The sequence below is a fragment of the Rattus norvegicus genome, chromosome 16, assembly GCF_021556685.1.
Source record: "Rattus norvegicus strain SHRSP/BbbUtx chromosome 16, alternate assembly SHRSP_T2T, whole genome shotgun sequence".
In the NCBI taxonomy this organism is placed as follows: Eukaryota; Metazoa; Chordata; class Mammalia; order Rodentia; family Muridae; genus Rattus; species Rattus norvegicus.
The window spans coordinates 14,365,361-14,381,302 of NC_141549.1; the positions used below are offsets into that span (position 1 = coordinate 14,365,361).

General features: G+C 38.1%; 1 protein-coding gene across 9 annotated transcripts in view; it reads right to left on the reverse strand.

The window, feature by feature from the left end:
• Positions 1 to 15,942, reverse strand: part of Nrg3 (neuregulin 3) — a 1,115,105-nt gene that overhangs the window by 30,502 nt on the left and 1,068,661 nt on the right. For all 9 annotated transcript variants that reach the window (NM_001433134.1, XM_087588941.1, XM_087588944.1 and 6 more), the window contains 1 exon segment: positions 5,385 to 5,487. In NM_001433134.1, coding sequence (NP_001420063.1) covers positions 5,385 to 5,487 — 103 coding nt within the window.

Genomic DNA, 15,942 nt, shown 5'->3' on the forward strand with positions numbered 1-15,942 from the left:
CGAGGTATTTCAAAGCTGGTTTGGTTCTGGACTCAATGCAAACCTTTGTTTCCATCTTCAGAGAATTACATTGACCCACTACTGCAGGTGAGCTATCTCAAAATGGGTTGCTTGAAAGCATATTTTAGTACTCTATGCTGATAATTTGGAGACAAAGACGTCTACTGCTACAGAGGATAACAGTAGTACATCAGAATATCCATGTGAGCTCAGAATATTTTACACAAACCACAGCCCACAGGAAGAAATTGGATGCTATCGAAAGTGTGCGTGTGTGTGTGTGTGTGTGTGTGTGTGTGTGTGTGTCCGTGCATGCGTGCGTGCGTGCGTGCGTGCGTGCGTGCGTGTGTGTGTTTACTGGTAATTCTAAATCCTAGTTTTTTCACTATTTTCCTGATTTTGATAACTCATTTCTGATTCCACCTCTACACATATTCTCTCCTGTCCTTATATCTAATTCTAGAGTTGAGTGATGTGATTGGTTTTCAGTTAACTAGTGACTGATACAGGAAATATCATCTTTCTTCCTTCTGTAGATTAAAAGTAAAGAGAAACTCCTTTAAGAATTCAGTTTTCAATGAAACCAAGGAATCAAAAGGTAGCAGTTTGAATGAATCATCATATAGTGGGTAAACTGGACCATGTGGACTCCATAGGAATGATTAGAAATCCTTTCTGACTGTTCTTTGGCATTGCTAGAGGATTCAGTTATCCCCACCAGAACATTCTTTGACTGTAAAATGTCTTCATTTCTGCTACCTCCTGCTGCCTACCTTCTAGCCATAATGCTACATTATATGTGAATGTCAGAACATAAACCATGAATGAAGTTATGTGAGGAGAATTCTAAGAGCTTGTTAGAAAGCTCCTATAAACTAAGGTCAGAGTCTCATGACCTCTGTTCCTCCACAGCATGGGTTCTAGAAATGTGCTCCCATGCTCCTCCCAGGTATAGTAAATAAGAGTAGGACTACTTCATATTGCCCATCCTCTTCTATGACTATACAGCTGATGCTTTCAATCACTGGTTGTCCTCATGAATGTGCATGGCCTAAACTCATGTGACCTCTGCTTATTCTACCCTGCTTAATCCCCAGGACATCTTCAAAATATGAATAGTCTGATGCCCTGAATAAAGTTGACTGTTGCATGAGCCTTTAGTCCACCTCATTTTTAGGCTCTACTTCCCCAGGTTTATGCCACCAACTAGAGCAGTAACAATTGCCAAGACACCATGTGATAAGGTACTACAGTGCCAAGTGTAGCAAGAGAAGGACAAAAGACATGAGCAGCTCATATACAATAGTTGTAAAGCTGGGTCTTCATTTGAGATTGTTAAAGGGGAAGGAGGGACTATCTCTCACTCTCTTGCCTGGCTTTGGACACTTTCAGCTAATAGAACTGCCTTGTCTGACCTCAATAGAGGATATGCCTCTTGATATGCCATGGATGCTTGATCTTTATGGGGGCTCCCCTTTTCTGAAGAGAAGGGAAGGTGGGGTAGATGGGGAGAAGAAAGTTAGGATTGGGAGAGGAGAGGGAGGGGAAGCTGCAATCAGGATGTAAAGTAAATAAAAAAGTAAAAAAAAAGACTAGAGCAGCAATATCAGAGTTGGTAATGGAAATATAATATAAATGACTGCTAGCATAGAGCTTTTCCAGAGACTGCATCTCAGTACACGAAAAGGATGCTCCAGTGAGCTCATTTGGAGAGCAATGAAAAGTTTCTTAAGATTCCGTTAGAAATGGGGCTTCTAAATGACACACTATGTCTATATTTTTATATATAAAATTAAGAGTAAGTCCATTCTTTTATCTCTAACATTAGAGAAAAGGAAGTAGGAATCCATGACTCTAGTAGATCTAGGCACTATAATACTGGACATTCATTTTGGTAGTAGAGATAGCATTTGATGTCTTTACTCAAACTCAGGAACATAAGGACAATGTACTTCAGATCTCTGATGATAAATATGATTCTAGTTGGAAAGACCTTTAATTTTTTTGTTGCAATTTTTATTGGATATTTTTTATCTACATTTCAAATGTCATCCACTTTCTCAGTTTCCCATCTATAAACCCCCTACACCATCCTCCCTTCCCCTTCTTCTATGAGGGTGTTCCCCCACTCATCCACCCACCCCTTCTTGCCTCCCCGTCCTGATACTCCCTTACACTGGGGAGGAGGGGAGACATGCCTTGGCAAGACCAAGGGCTGTTGAAATTTTTATAGCTCTTTTATTTTACCTTTTCTTCTATTCTCCATTTATTTTTACATTATTTAATGCTCAAACATTCACTTATGTTTTGATCAAATCCACATTCATACTCCCCAAGATTCCTCCTCTACCATATCCTACCATTTTTCTCCTTCTATCTTCATGTGTGCTTTTTTATTTTCTTTACTGAAATCAAGTTAGTGTTTCTTGTATGTGCATGGATGTAGGACCATTGACTGGAGTATGAGTAGCCTCTGATGATGAGCATTCTTGAAGAAGCCTGACTCTTTTTCCCACAGCAGCCATGCGTTTCCAATAGCACCTCAAGTATGAGAGGTAGAAGAGAGTGTCTTCATGTGTTTCTCCATCTGCTTGGTACTCTAAGTCTCCCACGAGAAATCTGGCATTTAACAGTGTTTCCATTACACACGGACTCCTTCATGTGCACCAGCAATAGATGTTGGTCACAAAGCTCCATTGCTGACCAGGGAGAAGGTCTGATGGCATTAATGTCAGACATCTTAGACTTACTTATTTTCCTTGGTAAGATGTCTCTAATCAATCTTCTGCCTAAATGTGTTACAACTGCAAATTCTACTCTGAGAATAAGTGATCAGTTTCATCTTCACAGCAATTGACTTATTGCTCTGTTAATATAAATTCCCAATTCCTTTCTCATACACAGATGTTGAGAGTGGATATTCTTGGATGTGGCTACCCTTTGTTGCTCTAGTGCTACTTTTCATTTGGTAGCTATCGAGAGTGGAAGGCCTGGACCAGTCTGGCTTCTGAGTATTAACAGTTCAAGCCACCATGGGGTGTTCCTGTTTTAAATAATAATCAAGTCCTTTAGAGCGTCATCTCCTTTAGTCCTCATTCTAAGTCTGTAAGGTATTTTTAAATTCATATTTTACAAAACAGAAAACAGGAGTAAAATATTCCTAGTAATGTGAATTAAAGGCTACTAGGAGATCCAAATGCTTCTGGGGTTAGTGTAATACCCTAGTCAGTACACTCACCTGGTCTCACTGGGGTTCCACCAAAGCAGGGAATATCTCAACTCATTATGGGCAGATTTGCCCCTCAGTTGGAAGACTATAATAAGCCACTTTGGTACTATAGTTTATAGTATAGATGTAAATTAGAACTATTGGGTACCACAGCACCATATTTGTGATTTGCTACTCTGCTCCCTTCCCAATTTAATATTTTAAAGTAAGTTCCTGTATTATCTAGTAAATGACATCTAAAAGCCCATGTGTTGGCTTAGTCCAAATTGACACTCAGAGAAATGGGTAGAGACTTTACCATGTGATTTAGAAGGTCTTTGGGTGATTGTAAACATCCCTTTAAGAGGATGATGGGATACTACTCCTTCCTCTTTTCTTCACATCCCTCCAAGAGGTAAGGGCTATCCCCTGCTCTAAGCTTGCACTGTAATGTGCTGCCATACTCTGTCACAAGAAGCAATGGATGAATCAATCCTGGACTGAAATGAACAAAAGGGAACCCAAATAAGTATTTGTAATTTCAACATCACAGCCTCTTTGTTAGGGAAATAGAAACTGACTAACACATTAGCAACATAACTTGGGGTGTTGCAAGGGGTGAGAGTGAATTACTAGAAATCCCAGTGTGCCTCGCACAAGGTTGGAAATCACCACTATCATAGACAATAGTTACAGATATGTGGCAGAAAGTGTCGTGTGCTATTATGGATAAGGCCCCCAAGGAAGAAAATAGAAAGAAAGAAAGAAAGAGAGAGAGAGAGAGAGAGAGAGAGAGAGAGAGAGAGAAAGAAAGAAGAGGAGGGGAGGGAAGGGGACAGGAAGTAAGGGGAGGGAGGGGAGGGAAGAGAAGAGGAGAGGAGAGAAGAGAAGAGGAGAGGAGAGAAGAGAAGAGAAGAGAAAAATACATTATATCAAAAGCTACAGAAGGTTGAAACTAGGGTTATTAGTTACACAGTACAATTACTGGACATTATTGTGACAAGAATACCATGCTACAAGACTCTAATAACAAGGGCACTAGGTCTAGAATGCATGGGAAAGTTATGTATTGTTATTATAGTCTTTCTGAAATTCTAAAAGCATTTAAAAATGTTTGTTGAAATAATAGTTATTAATCCTGTAGTCATGCCCCAATGTTTTATTTAAAGTCATAATTGAAGCTCCCTTTAAAAATTGGCCCATGTGACTTATAAACAGTTGTTATATACTGTATCAGAAAACTGATCCATTTTGGGGAGAGAAAATGGACAGGAAACCATGGGTCCAGAGAAAAGCAATTGCATGTTGTCTGTGATTTTAGGCAAGCCACAGGTGTGAAACTGCAGCCACTGTCTCCAGGGCTCAAGAAAACAAAAGTCTAACACTTTGATGTGAAATTGCTATTTTAATTGCAGATGACATCATTTCCATAAATAACTGCACCCATGTTCTTTTATTTACATCTAGCATTATGAACATATATATTTCCTTATAGAGAATAGGCGTTTAAATCTACTCTATGAATCTTTGTAAGTCCCTTCACCTGCAGATAGTTTCTTGGCAAGCAAAATCTACAGCATATTTAAGTTCTGTATCCAAAACTGAAACAATGCACATGCGTGCGTGCGTGCGTGTGTGCATGTGTGCGTGTGCCTGTGTGCATGTGTGTGTGTGTGTGTGTGTGTGTTTGTATTTCTTCCTTAATGTGGCTTAAATTTTATGAAAACAGGCAACAATTGTTTGAAAGTAAACTAAGACTTTCATACTTTTATATATGTATTTTTGGTTTTTTTTTCCTGGAAAGTTTTATCTATTGACAATAGTAAGTTGCACTTAAGTTCATGGAAGAAGATCCTTTTCCCTGACCCCAGTTCCAACTGAGAAGTTAGTCCTCTGGTGACAGCCACTGAGCCATTAATGAAGCCAGGTGATCAAATTGTGCAATCCCTGCATATATCTGAGACTTCTCCACGATGTATCTGAGGACAATCCCCCCCACACACCACCACATGCCTGAATACACATTCATTATGGTCCAAAGAAGGCTCTAATTTTCTGCAGATCATTGTTTGACCCATGTGCAAACAGTCCTTCTGCTTGGAGCTGAAATTAAAAAATAAAGAAAAAGATCTTTCTTTAAAGAAGGAACCTTTAATCACCAGAGAAATTGTCTTACTTGCTTTTGAAGTAGAAGGCAGCACAGAACATGCCCACGATGACAATTCCAAAGATGATACATGAAATTGACAGCACCTGCCTTTGATAAACGTCTTCACTCTCTGTGAATTTGAAAAACAGAATTAGAATGGGTGCTAGTGGGGCACAGAGGCAGCAGTCTCCATCTCTGTACTTCTGAGCTGGTAGGCATCTTTCCAAGCCAATATGTTTGGTTGTTGTTGTTCCTGTTGTGAATAGGAGAAAAACACGAGGAAGATAATAAGATTCAGCTACTTTGTCGAGATGTACGCCATAACTCTTTAATACTTTTAATTTTTCCTTTTAATATCTTTTCAGATGCATAAGTACTTTCTCACTCTCATACATAAAACAACTTGGTAAATATTACACGTGAATTCTATGAGTTCTGAAAATTGCAGGAAGCAGCATTTTAGTAACTACAGTAAAGCTCTATTTATTAACCTAGAAGGCAAGTGTCCCTCTGCAGTTTCTGGTGCCAGCAACAACTTTGAGTTTATATTGTCATGCCCATATTTCCATGTTATCTGATTCTGGTTTTGCATTCTGTCATTATTCATATTTCAATTACTCTAAATTGACATCACTATGGAAGATTTTCAGTATTTATATAAAAATAATCACATTTCCCACATTTATAGCCATCTCTGTGTCCATGTTGTGGTCTAGTGGAAACCTGCCACTACGCCAGTGTGCTACCTTGTCTTTTGTCACCACAAAACAGGACAACTGAGAAACATTTTTCAGTCACTACAATTTACACTCAACTTCTTAAAAATATGCTTGCTAAAACAATTCTTCCACTTTATCAAGGGTGTTGATCCTTTGATCCTAGAACTTTCTCTTTGCAAAGTGTCATTCTTTTTCCTTTCATTTCTCTCTAAACAGCATGAACACCATAGGACATGGTTACAATCATTGCGTCATTTGCAAATACTCACTTTAACTGTCTCCGTGTATTTTCTAATTCATCCACTTGACAACATACCTACATGCAAATTCAAGAAACTGGTAACCTTCACAACGCTTTGTGCATCTCATACCATGCCTAGAAGATTATGCTATGGAGAAGATACTTTGTAAGGTTTGAAGGATGAGAATCAGGTTTCTCAGTTGGGCATGAACTCCTGGGCATATTATCTGTTCAGCAGTTCATATACCCAGGTTCAGCCATCTACCTCAACAGTCCTCAAACATCTGACCCACTGACACTTTCCTGACTCTCAGATACTTCACAAGTCCTAAGAGAAGCCTAGATAGAGAAACTAGTCCAACATTCCAAAGTAACAGGCAAAATTGGCATTCCTGTCCTCAAGAATGTAACCCTCAATAAAATTTGACCAGCAGCCAGAAACAGATTAATAGAAAAGTCATGGTATATACCTTCAGCAATTCCTCAACACTAAAGAGAAATTAATTGGGGAAGTAATAATAATTAGATGGGTGTCAAAATAATTGCTCAGAATAAGATGTCTGACATAGATCTATGCTGTTCACATCCAGTCAGATAAAACTGTAGAAACGAGAAGTTCTTGCCAGACACTTGGAGTGGATATCTACTGTCTGGAGAAGGAAAGGGTGAAGGATTACAGAGCAACATTAGAATGTTTTTAAGTTGCAGCTACATTCCTCTTCTTAATTTCAATGTTATCTTAATTTCAACGAACATTTAATTGGTAGATAATCATGCAATGCTGGATCATACTGAACACTCTCGAAAAGGTTCATATCATGTTAGCAATAGCTGTAAAAATATTAAATCTAGGGTCACCAATTAAAATAGAAAATGTATTGAGACAATGAAGAATTTTTAAAATATAAAATAGTCTGTTGCCAGATTCTTTTGAATTCCTTTTAAAATTATGCTCCCATACACACTCCTCCACACAGCAAGCAATATGAATTTATAGTATATAAATTATGTCATACATAAACAAGTACATTTTGTTTTTATTCACATATATGGCTAGTTCAATAATCATTATTAAACATGTAAATGGCTCCCACATTAGACTAAAACTAATGTCTCAAACCTTGAATACTCAAACCTTGAATATGAAAATAAGTGCTTGATATGACATCTATTTTTTCCTAGAATGTCTGATAGTTTATAAAATTTTGATGCTTCTTGTTCTCTCTCTCTCTCTCTCTCTCTCTCTCTCTCTCCCCACTCCCTCCCACATTTGCTCCGCCCCTCTTGCTCTCCTCTCTCGGTTTGTTTTTCTCTCAGATAATGTTCTCTTTTCTGTTGCTTTAACTTGAGTAGAACTACACCAGAGGTGTTGCACTGTGGCTCTAAGCCCTTCTGGTTCAAGACACTGAATCTGCATTCATTCATTGGCTCAGCACTTTTCCCCCAGCTCCCATAACACACCTTCTTAGCTGCCTATATGAAGAAATGAAAGTGCATTTCTGTTTTACACAAATAGTCTGATATACAAATAGTTGTATGTGATTGCATTGGCTCTTATCTTAAAGAGCACTTAGGTCCAGCACCTCTTGTCATCACACTTTTTTTCCAAGATTGGAACATTGGTTTTGTCCATCAAGGGCACCTCTGACTGATCCCACACACTCTCCAGTTGATATTTCCTGGATGAGGTGTTAAGTTTGTTTCTCATGAACCTGACCTCACTGTGACTCTATATTCCTGAAGTCCTCTTCACAGAATGTAGTTCCACATAGAACACAATGAAACTACTTTTTCCAGGTCTCAGAGATCACTGGAGCATGGTCTACAGACGTTTTAAATCTATGTACTAGTCGCAAAGCTCCCACAATTGCACTGACTTGAAGTTCGGTTTGTTTGAAGTCTTGCTTGGAGGTGATAGTAATATATAGCCAGAATGCTGCATGTGGGTTGGCTAAAGAAAACAAAATTCCTCACACCAGGATTTTCTGAGATCTGCCCAAATGTCCTTAAATGATTCTAGGAGCAGGGGAAATGAACCCCTGCTTTCTGATGTTTCTCTCCCAGGATTGCCAACTGCACTCGCAAACCCTGTCTCAAAATCTGCATGGAAAGGAGCTGTTTTTTTTTTTTCTGTTTTCTGAGACTTTGTGCCATAGATTCAATTTAAATTTGATTGCATGCTTTCAAGTTTTTTGTCCTATGAAAGCGTATTTCAAACCAATGCTTCACAAGCATCCACCCTTCTTATGCTTCATTCACATTTTAGTTGCTGGTTGGAAACTTAAAGTAAACCTAAGAGAAATTTTAGGTTATTTTGTTTTCCCAGTAAATGGAGAGGGACTATTATATGGTTTAACAGGTTGGGTTGAATATTTTAAATTTGGAGGCGCTCAAAGTAAAGGGACATAGACTATGTCATAGAGACCTTGTTGGGTACATTGTGCCATCTAAAACTTTGTCATCTTTTCTACCCCACATTTGTAGGCTCATTAAATGTTCCAACTGATCTTAGAAGCAAAATATTCCAAAGGGTTCCATCATGCTAGATTGTAGTAAGATGACTGCAGCAGCACACTTATGAATTTCATAAGACAACTGGCCCCTTCCTGCTGATACCAATAATAAATTTTAATATGAAAGATGGTGAAACCCATTCAAACCAAACATGGAAAAATCAGGTTGTTCCCACTGAGATGAATGACTTCGCTATATGCATATTCCCTACCAATTAAATTCATCAAAAGTAGTCTCGGAAATGCAATCAAATCCTTTCTGTGTTTAAATCAAGAGTGAAATTAAATGACTGAAGGCTTAAAATCGATTGATAGACTCATATGTGCCTTTGATTGATAGGAAGTTAGATGACACCTATAGGCAGCAAGGAAGGGCCTAGGAGCCAGCTAATTGGGATTTCAGGTTGGTTTTGGTCATCACAACTACATGACTTTAAAGGCCTCAGATCTTATCTCAACCAACAGAAAGTAGTGATACTACCTGTGTATATTATGGAAATCATGTCAAACAGACTTTCCTGAGGATGTAGTACATTTATTAAACTGTAATTAAATTAACAAAAAACTATGGTCCCACTGTAAAATTTATCTTAGAAAACACACTTGCTAGCTTCATGATAGTTCCAATCTTGTAAACAAGAATGCAAAGCGTCACATAATTCTAAATATATCATTAATAATTTTAAGTCGTTGTGAATCAAACTCCTATTGTCAAAAAAGTGGTGTTTAGAGCCAAGCATATTTAAGTTTAAGTTGATTTTTTGAGTTTAGCCATTTATCAGTATAATTTTGAAATGTTATTTAACTTTAGGATTTCTCCCCTCAAATAGGATTACTCATAGTTTTGTTTATATACAATTAGCCTGGTGCTAAAACGCTAGAAGCTTCCAAAACATAATTTTCCTTTAAAATATTTTATAGGGCCAAATATCACCAAAATCCCTATTAGATAGGGTAATAGAAAAATGTCAAGGAATAGAGAATTTTCAGTGATAAGAACATTGGCTTCCCTTACAGAGGACCAGGGTTCGGTTCCCAGCACCCACATGGTATCTAACAATTGTTGGTGAAGTCCAGGTCCAGGGCATCTGCTGCCCTCTTATGGCCTCTAAATACTGCATGCTGTGCACATACCTATGTAGAGACAAACACTCATACACACAAATTAAAATTAGTTTTTAAAATAAAATGTCAAAGGGATATATTCCAAATGCCCTCAGGCCATCATAACATATTAAGTTGTGCATCAAAGACATTCTACCTATTATGACCATAACCTTCATGTGGCCTGAGCCCTATTGAAACTTTTAACCCCAGACGGGAATGTTTTCTCTTCACCTCATAGCTTTCAGAACAAAGCATTCTCCATGTTTTCTTCAAACAGGGAATATTCAGACTGTATTGAATTACATATTTTTTCTACATCTCCTCAGTGTAAGAAATGTGAATTCCCCGCCCCCCCCCCCCCGCCGTAATGTCACTACTATGCAAACATGTTTGGTGGTAAGTTTGTACGGGAAAGAAGAAATAGATAGCAGTTCTCATTGAGGGCTTAGAAATCCACCAGAGCAGGCTTAGTCCATAACTAAGCCAACATAAACAAGAATATGGAATGCTTGCTCTAGCTGAGTATATCATGCTGCCGAGGTATGTTAATTATAGAGAACCCCATGTTTCAGAGAACTTAGCATGGTAGGGGTGAAATGTAAATGTAGTTTAGAAGTCAATTATAGACAAAAGTAATAGTTTAGCTGGCAATGTTCAGGAATAGGAAACAACTTAAAGATCCTGAGGTAAATCCAGAATAGGGAGAACTGCACTGAGGCAAAAGGGACATGATACACAGTGAACGTGTCATTATAATCACAGGAAGTGACTGAAGTACGTGAGAAGAATCCTGGGAGATTGACTTTATCTTCCCCTTATGATATAGGGAAAAACTTGAAGGAGATTGGGTGAAATTGGTGCAGAATCCAGATAGGAGACCATGACTTGAGCTCAGGTAAGCACTGATAGGTGTTCAGGTGTTCGCACAGCAGCAAGTAGCAACAGGAGGGAGCAAATACTGGAGGACTTTAGTCAAATACTAAAGGGACAGGAAGACAATGCTCTATACTAACGCAGAATGCAGAGTCATCTGGAAAGATAAACAATTCAGAACTTACCAGTTTCAAGAATATATAGAATATCAAAATAGAGAAGGCGAGTGTACATTTAAACACAGGTAATCAGGCTCAGAGAGATGGCACCAAGCTGGTAAATGTAAATGTTTTAAGGATGTGTTCCTGCTAACGGTAAATGTGCTCTGTTTGTATGATAGCTCCACTAAAAGGAAATAATACAAAGAAATAAGAATTTCTGAAGAAATGAGAGAACTTATAAAAAAACTTTCACACATATGCATGTGCTCACACATGTAGACCTACACACCTACCTTTAAACAGGGGGTGGAGAGAGAGAGAGAGAGATAGAGAGAGAGAGAGAGAGACAGAGAGAGACACACAGAGAGAGACACAGAGAGAGACAGAGACAGAGAGAGAGACAGAGAGACAGAGAGAGAGAGAGAGAGAGAGAGAGAGAGAGAGAGAAGGAAGGAGGGCAAGAACACTGTAATTAGATATAAGAGTCATGTATGTATCCCCTTCAAGACAACTGTATTCTGAACATATCCACCTCAGACTCTGTGTAGCCATTAGGTAACAATGGATGCTTGATTTCTTTGATTGTTATTCTAAAAGTCAACCTAACAATACCACTAGAGCTCCTTATCCAAATATTCATTTGGTGAGTCCCCGCAGTTAAGAGTCTACATACAGAAACAAAATCTTCATCATCCAACAATATTTACTAACGAACCCACACTATGAAGGGAGCCTGCAGCAGCATTTATCACTGACTAATTCCAACACTTGCTTCAATCCATCACATCATCTTCAAAACCTGTGTAGGTCAGGCTCTCCTTGACTGTTAGTTGGTCTCTGAATTAATGTTCTCATTGTAACAAGATCAAATTGAAGTACGTTTACTTCAGCATTAATTACTCGTGGATAAAGGAGGCCTTCTGAACTTTGTTCCTAAACATCAACAAATGTTAGAAACAGATTAAAATATTAGGAGTTTAACGGAAGCTGCAAATGTACCTTAATCAGTCAAGAGAAGAAAATAAATATTTAAAATGTTTAGAAACTGAGATTGGCACGTTTTAATTTGATTACTAAAAATGAATGGAATTAAATGGTCTAATAAATTCATGAAGAATCATTTACAGAAAAAAGAGATCCTGAAGGCAAATGACAGAAGCTTCACTGAGTTCACACTTAACACTGGAAGGTGGGCTTTTATAATATATATAAAAATATTTTTTATTTTTTTAAGTCCAGAATAGTCCAGGGACTACCAGTATAGCTAGCCAAGTGCAGAGAGGCTTGAACATCCAGTAGGTACTGCAAGGTTCCACAGTCAACACAATTATTTTTTCTGGAGATCCCCTCCCCATCTTTCTTTTGTGTAGGATTCATTCTGTTGCTATTGAAACTTATCTGCAGAGTGCCTTTTAATAATATTTTGGAAATATTAATTATTTTACAATAAAATGTTAACATCCATAATTATGTTTGATCTTATGCAAAGTCTATTATGGAATTGTGTCACCAAAAGATGCTGCGGCACTCGGCCCCAAGACTTTCAAAAGGACATTATTTCAATAAGATATACTCTGACAGGAATACTGATGTCCTTCTCCCAAATTAAAATTCATATACTGAGATCCAATTCCTAGCAGAGAATATTAAAAGCTGTGCCCTTCAGAATGGAGTTGATTATGAAGGCTCCAATCTGCTAAAGGGATCAAGGTCCTTCCAATAAATGACATTGAGAGGAACAACCGTGTCACCTCAGATTCTTGAGAGCATAACAAAAAGGTAACATCTGGGAAGCAGAGAGGAGACCTTCACCAGTTTCCCAATATAATGGTAACTTGACCTTGGATGTCGTATCTTCCATCATGGTTGGAAGTTAAGATTTTGGTAATGGATTACTGTGTCTATATATAATGTTTCAACAGTCCAAATGGACTGGCGTACTCTCTTTGTAGATCATCAAGTTGAGATAAAGTCATAAGACAGTACCAGGCTCTGGAAAAAAGAAGAATAGTTTCCCTTTACAGCCTCAGAGGAAACCAAGCTTGCTGTCCACTCATCTTAGACTTCAGGCCACAGAACACCATGACACAATTCTTGTCTTTAAGCCATCACTTGGTGGTATTATGTTACAGCAGCCCTAGCAAGTGAGTATACGTCCCTAGCCAGCCAAGCCTGGTGGACTTATGATAAACACTATGACAGCTGAAAATCCTTCTCACACTCTCTTTTAAAGAATATATAACTTCATATTGTATATCCAAAATGGATACCAGACAACTGTCATTTTTGCTTCCTTGATTTGCTAGCTCCCCAACTATGTTACTGCATAATACAGTTACTCTGGAGTCTTGGGTCTACTGAGTAGCTTCAGGGTTCGCTAACTGGTGGGATTTACCAGTGGCTACTCTGTTGAGCTAACAAAAGGAGGTGAGACATTTGTGGCAGGGGTTTCCATATCGTTTCCAGAGACCCATTCTCTGCTGGAAAGCATATTTTAATATGTGTATGTGTGTGTATCATCCATCCATCTATCTATCTATCTATCTATCTATCTATCTATCTATCTATCTATCACCTATTTATCATCTATCTGATTTATCTACATATATATGTATGTGTGTGTATATATGTGCATATGTGTACATATATATTCAATTCTGTCACAATGAAATGCTGATGTTAAAAATGTATTTTTGCATTGTTTCCATGTAAAATGTTATGAAATGAGCATCATGTACTAAATTTGATATGTAGAGAAAAATGACAACATAAATCTATGAACACATTTGTTCTTAACCTACAGTTTCCTTTGTTTCTCCTTTCCCAGCCCAACATAAACCTTCAGAGTCTTAATAAGCTTTAACTTTTCCTTCCTTTCCAAGGTATTAACAGCTCTGGATGGTTACACATAAGTGGATGGTATGAAGCAAAGTTTTAGAATCAGAATGGAAAAATGAATGCTCTGAATCATGCTTCATATGCTTAATATTTGATGGTGTTCCAACTGTTATTTCTTTCTAAAATAAACTATAATCAGAAAAGAAATCTGAATTAAAAAAAGAAAAAGAAAAACTATCAGAGAGTTTTCAGTACTGAAGGAAAATCAGTATGTATCGTCTGACTTCACAGTTTAAATGCCCAAGAAGCCCATTTCTTCTGAAAATGTTTTTTGTTTTCTTTCTTTCCTTCCTTCTTTCTTTCTTTCTTTCTTTCTTTCTTTCTTTCTTTTTCTTTCTTACTTTTTTCTTTCTTTCTTTTTCTATTGGATATGATTCTTTATTTACATTTCAAATGTTATTCCCTTTCCCGGTTTCCTGTCCATAAGCCCACTATCCACTCCCCTTCCCCTCCCCCATACGGGTGTTCTCCCCCATCAATCCACCCTTACAACCATCCCCCTGACATTCCCCTGCACTGGAGGTTTAACCTTGACAGGACCAAGGGTTTCTCCTTCCACTGGTGCCCAACAAGGCCATCCTGTGCTACATATGCAGTTGGAACTATGGGTCAGTCCATGTATAGTCTTTGGGTGGCGGTTCAGTTCTTGGAAGTTCTGGTTGGTTGGCATTGTTGTTCTTATGTGGTTGCAAGCCCCTTCAGCTCTTTTAGTCCTTTCTCTTATTCCTCCAACTGGGGTCCCGTTCTTAGTTCAGTGGTTTGCTGCTATCAATTGCCTCTACATTTGACCTGCGGTGGTTGTGTCTCTCCGGAGCAATATATATGAGCAATATATATCCGGTTTCTGTAAACATGCACTTCTTAGCTTCATCAATCTTACCTAGTTTTGGTGTATATATATATATACACCATATATATATGCCATATGTGGGGCAGGCTCACAAGGGCCATTCCTTCAGTCTTGCTCTAAACTTTCCCTCCATATCCCCTTCAATGGATATTTTTGTTCCCCCTTTTAAGAAGGAGTGAAGCACCCACATTTTGGTCATTGAACTGAGAACAGGACTTCTCATTGGAGTAATTAGAGAGAGGATTGAAAGAGTTAAAGGGGTTTGCAACCCCATAAGAACAACAATACCAACCAACCAGAGCTCCCAGGAACTGAAGCACTACCCAAAGACTATACATGGAATGACCAATGGTTTCAGCTGCATATGTAGGAAAGGGTGGTCTTTTTGGGCACCAATGGAAGGAGAAGACCTTAGTCATGCCAAGATTGAACCCTGAGTGTAGGGGAATGTCGCGGAGGAGGCATGAAGGGAGGGTGGATGGGGAGCGGTATAACCATATAAAAGAATGAGAGAGGAATGGGATAGGGGTCTTATGTCCAGAATAAAGGAAAAGGCAATGACATTTGAAATGTAAATAAAAAATCAATAAAAGGGAATATATACATACATACATACATACATACATACATACATACATATATATATATATATATATATATATATATATATATATATGAAGTGAACAAACAAAAAACCTCATTACCTAGTTCTTCCCTACAGGCAACACTGCACAAAAATACTTATCTGGATTCAAGCAAAGGGAGGTGTCTTTGGCAAACAGTGATTTTATTTAATGACAGAGTCTGTAGCAAACCTTCTTAATGGTGAGCTTAATGACTTGACTTTGAATTATTAACATGTATAGGTCTCTTGGATGGAAAAGAGTTGTAACTGTAGGAAGACTGAACACTCTTAAAGATCTATCTGACCTTCTGATGTTCAGTACTGAATGTCATGATACAGTTAGAACTGTATAGATTCTAAAATAATCTATAAAAATAAGCCATCATTTTATCATTTAAATTTGGTAAGTTTTGAGTTTTATTCCATTTTTATTGTCAAAGAACAAGAGGATGAAGGATCACTGAGTGATGGAATCACAGTTAAAGAAAAGTATGTACACTGTCATCCATCAGGGAATGCTGTGATGCTCCTGTTCTGTAGGGATACCAATGGATCAGTATGTGGAGCTTAGGGAAGAATGAAATTTTCACTTAAGATG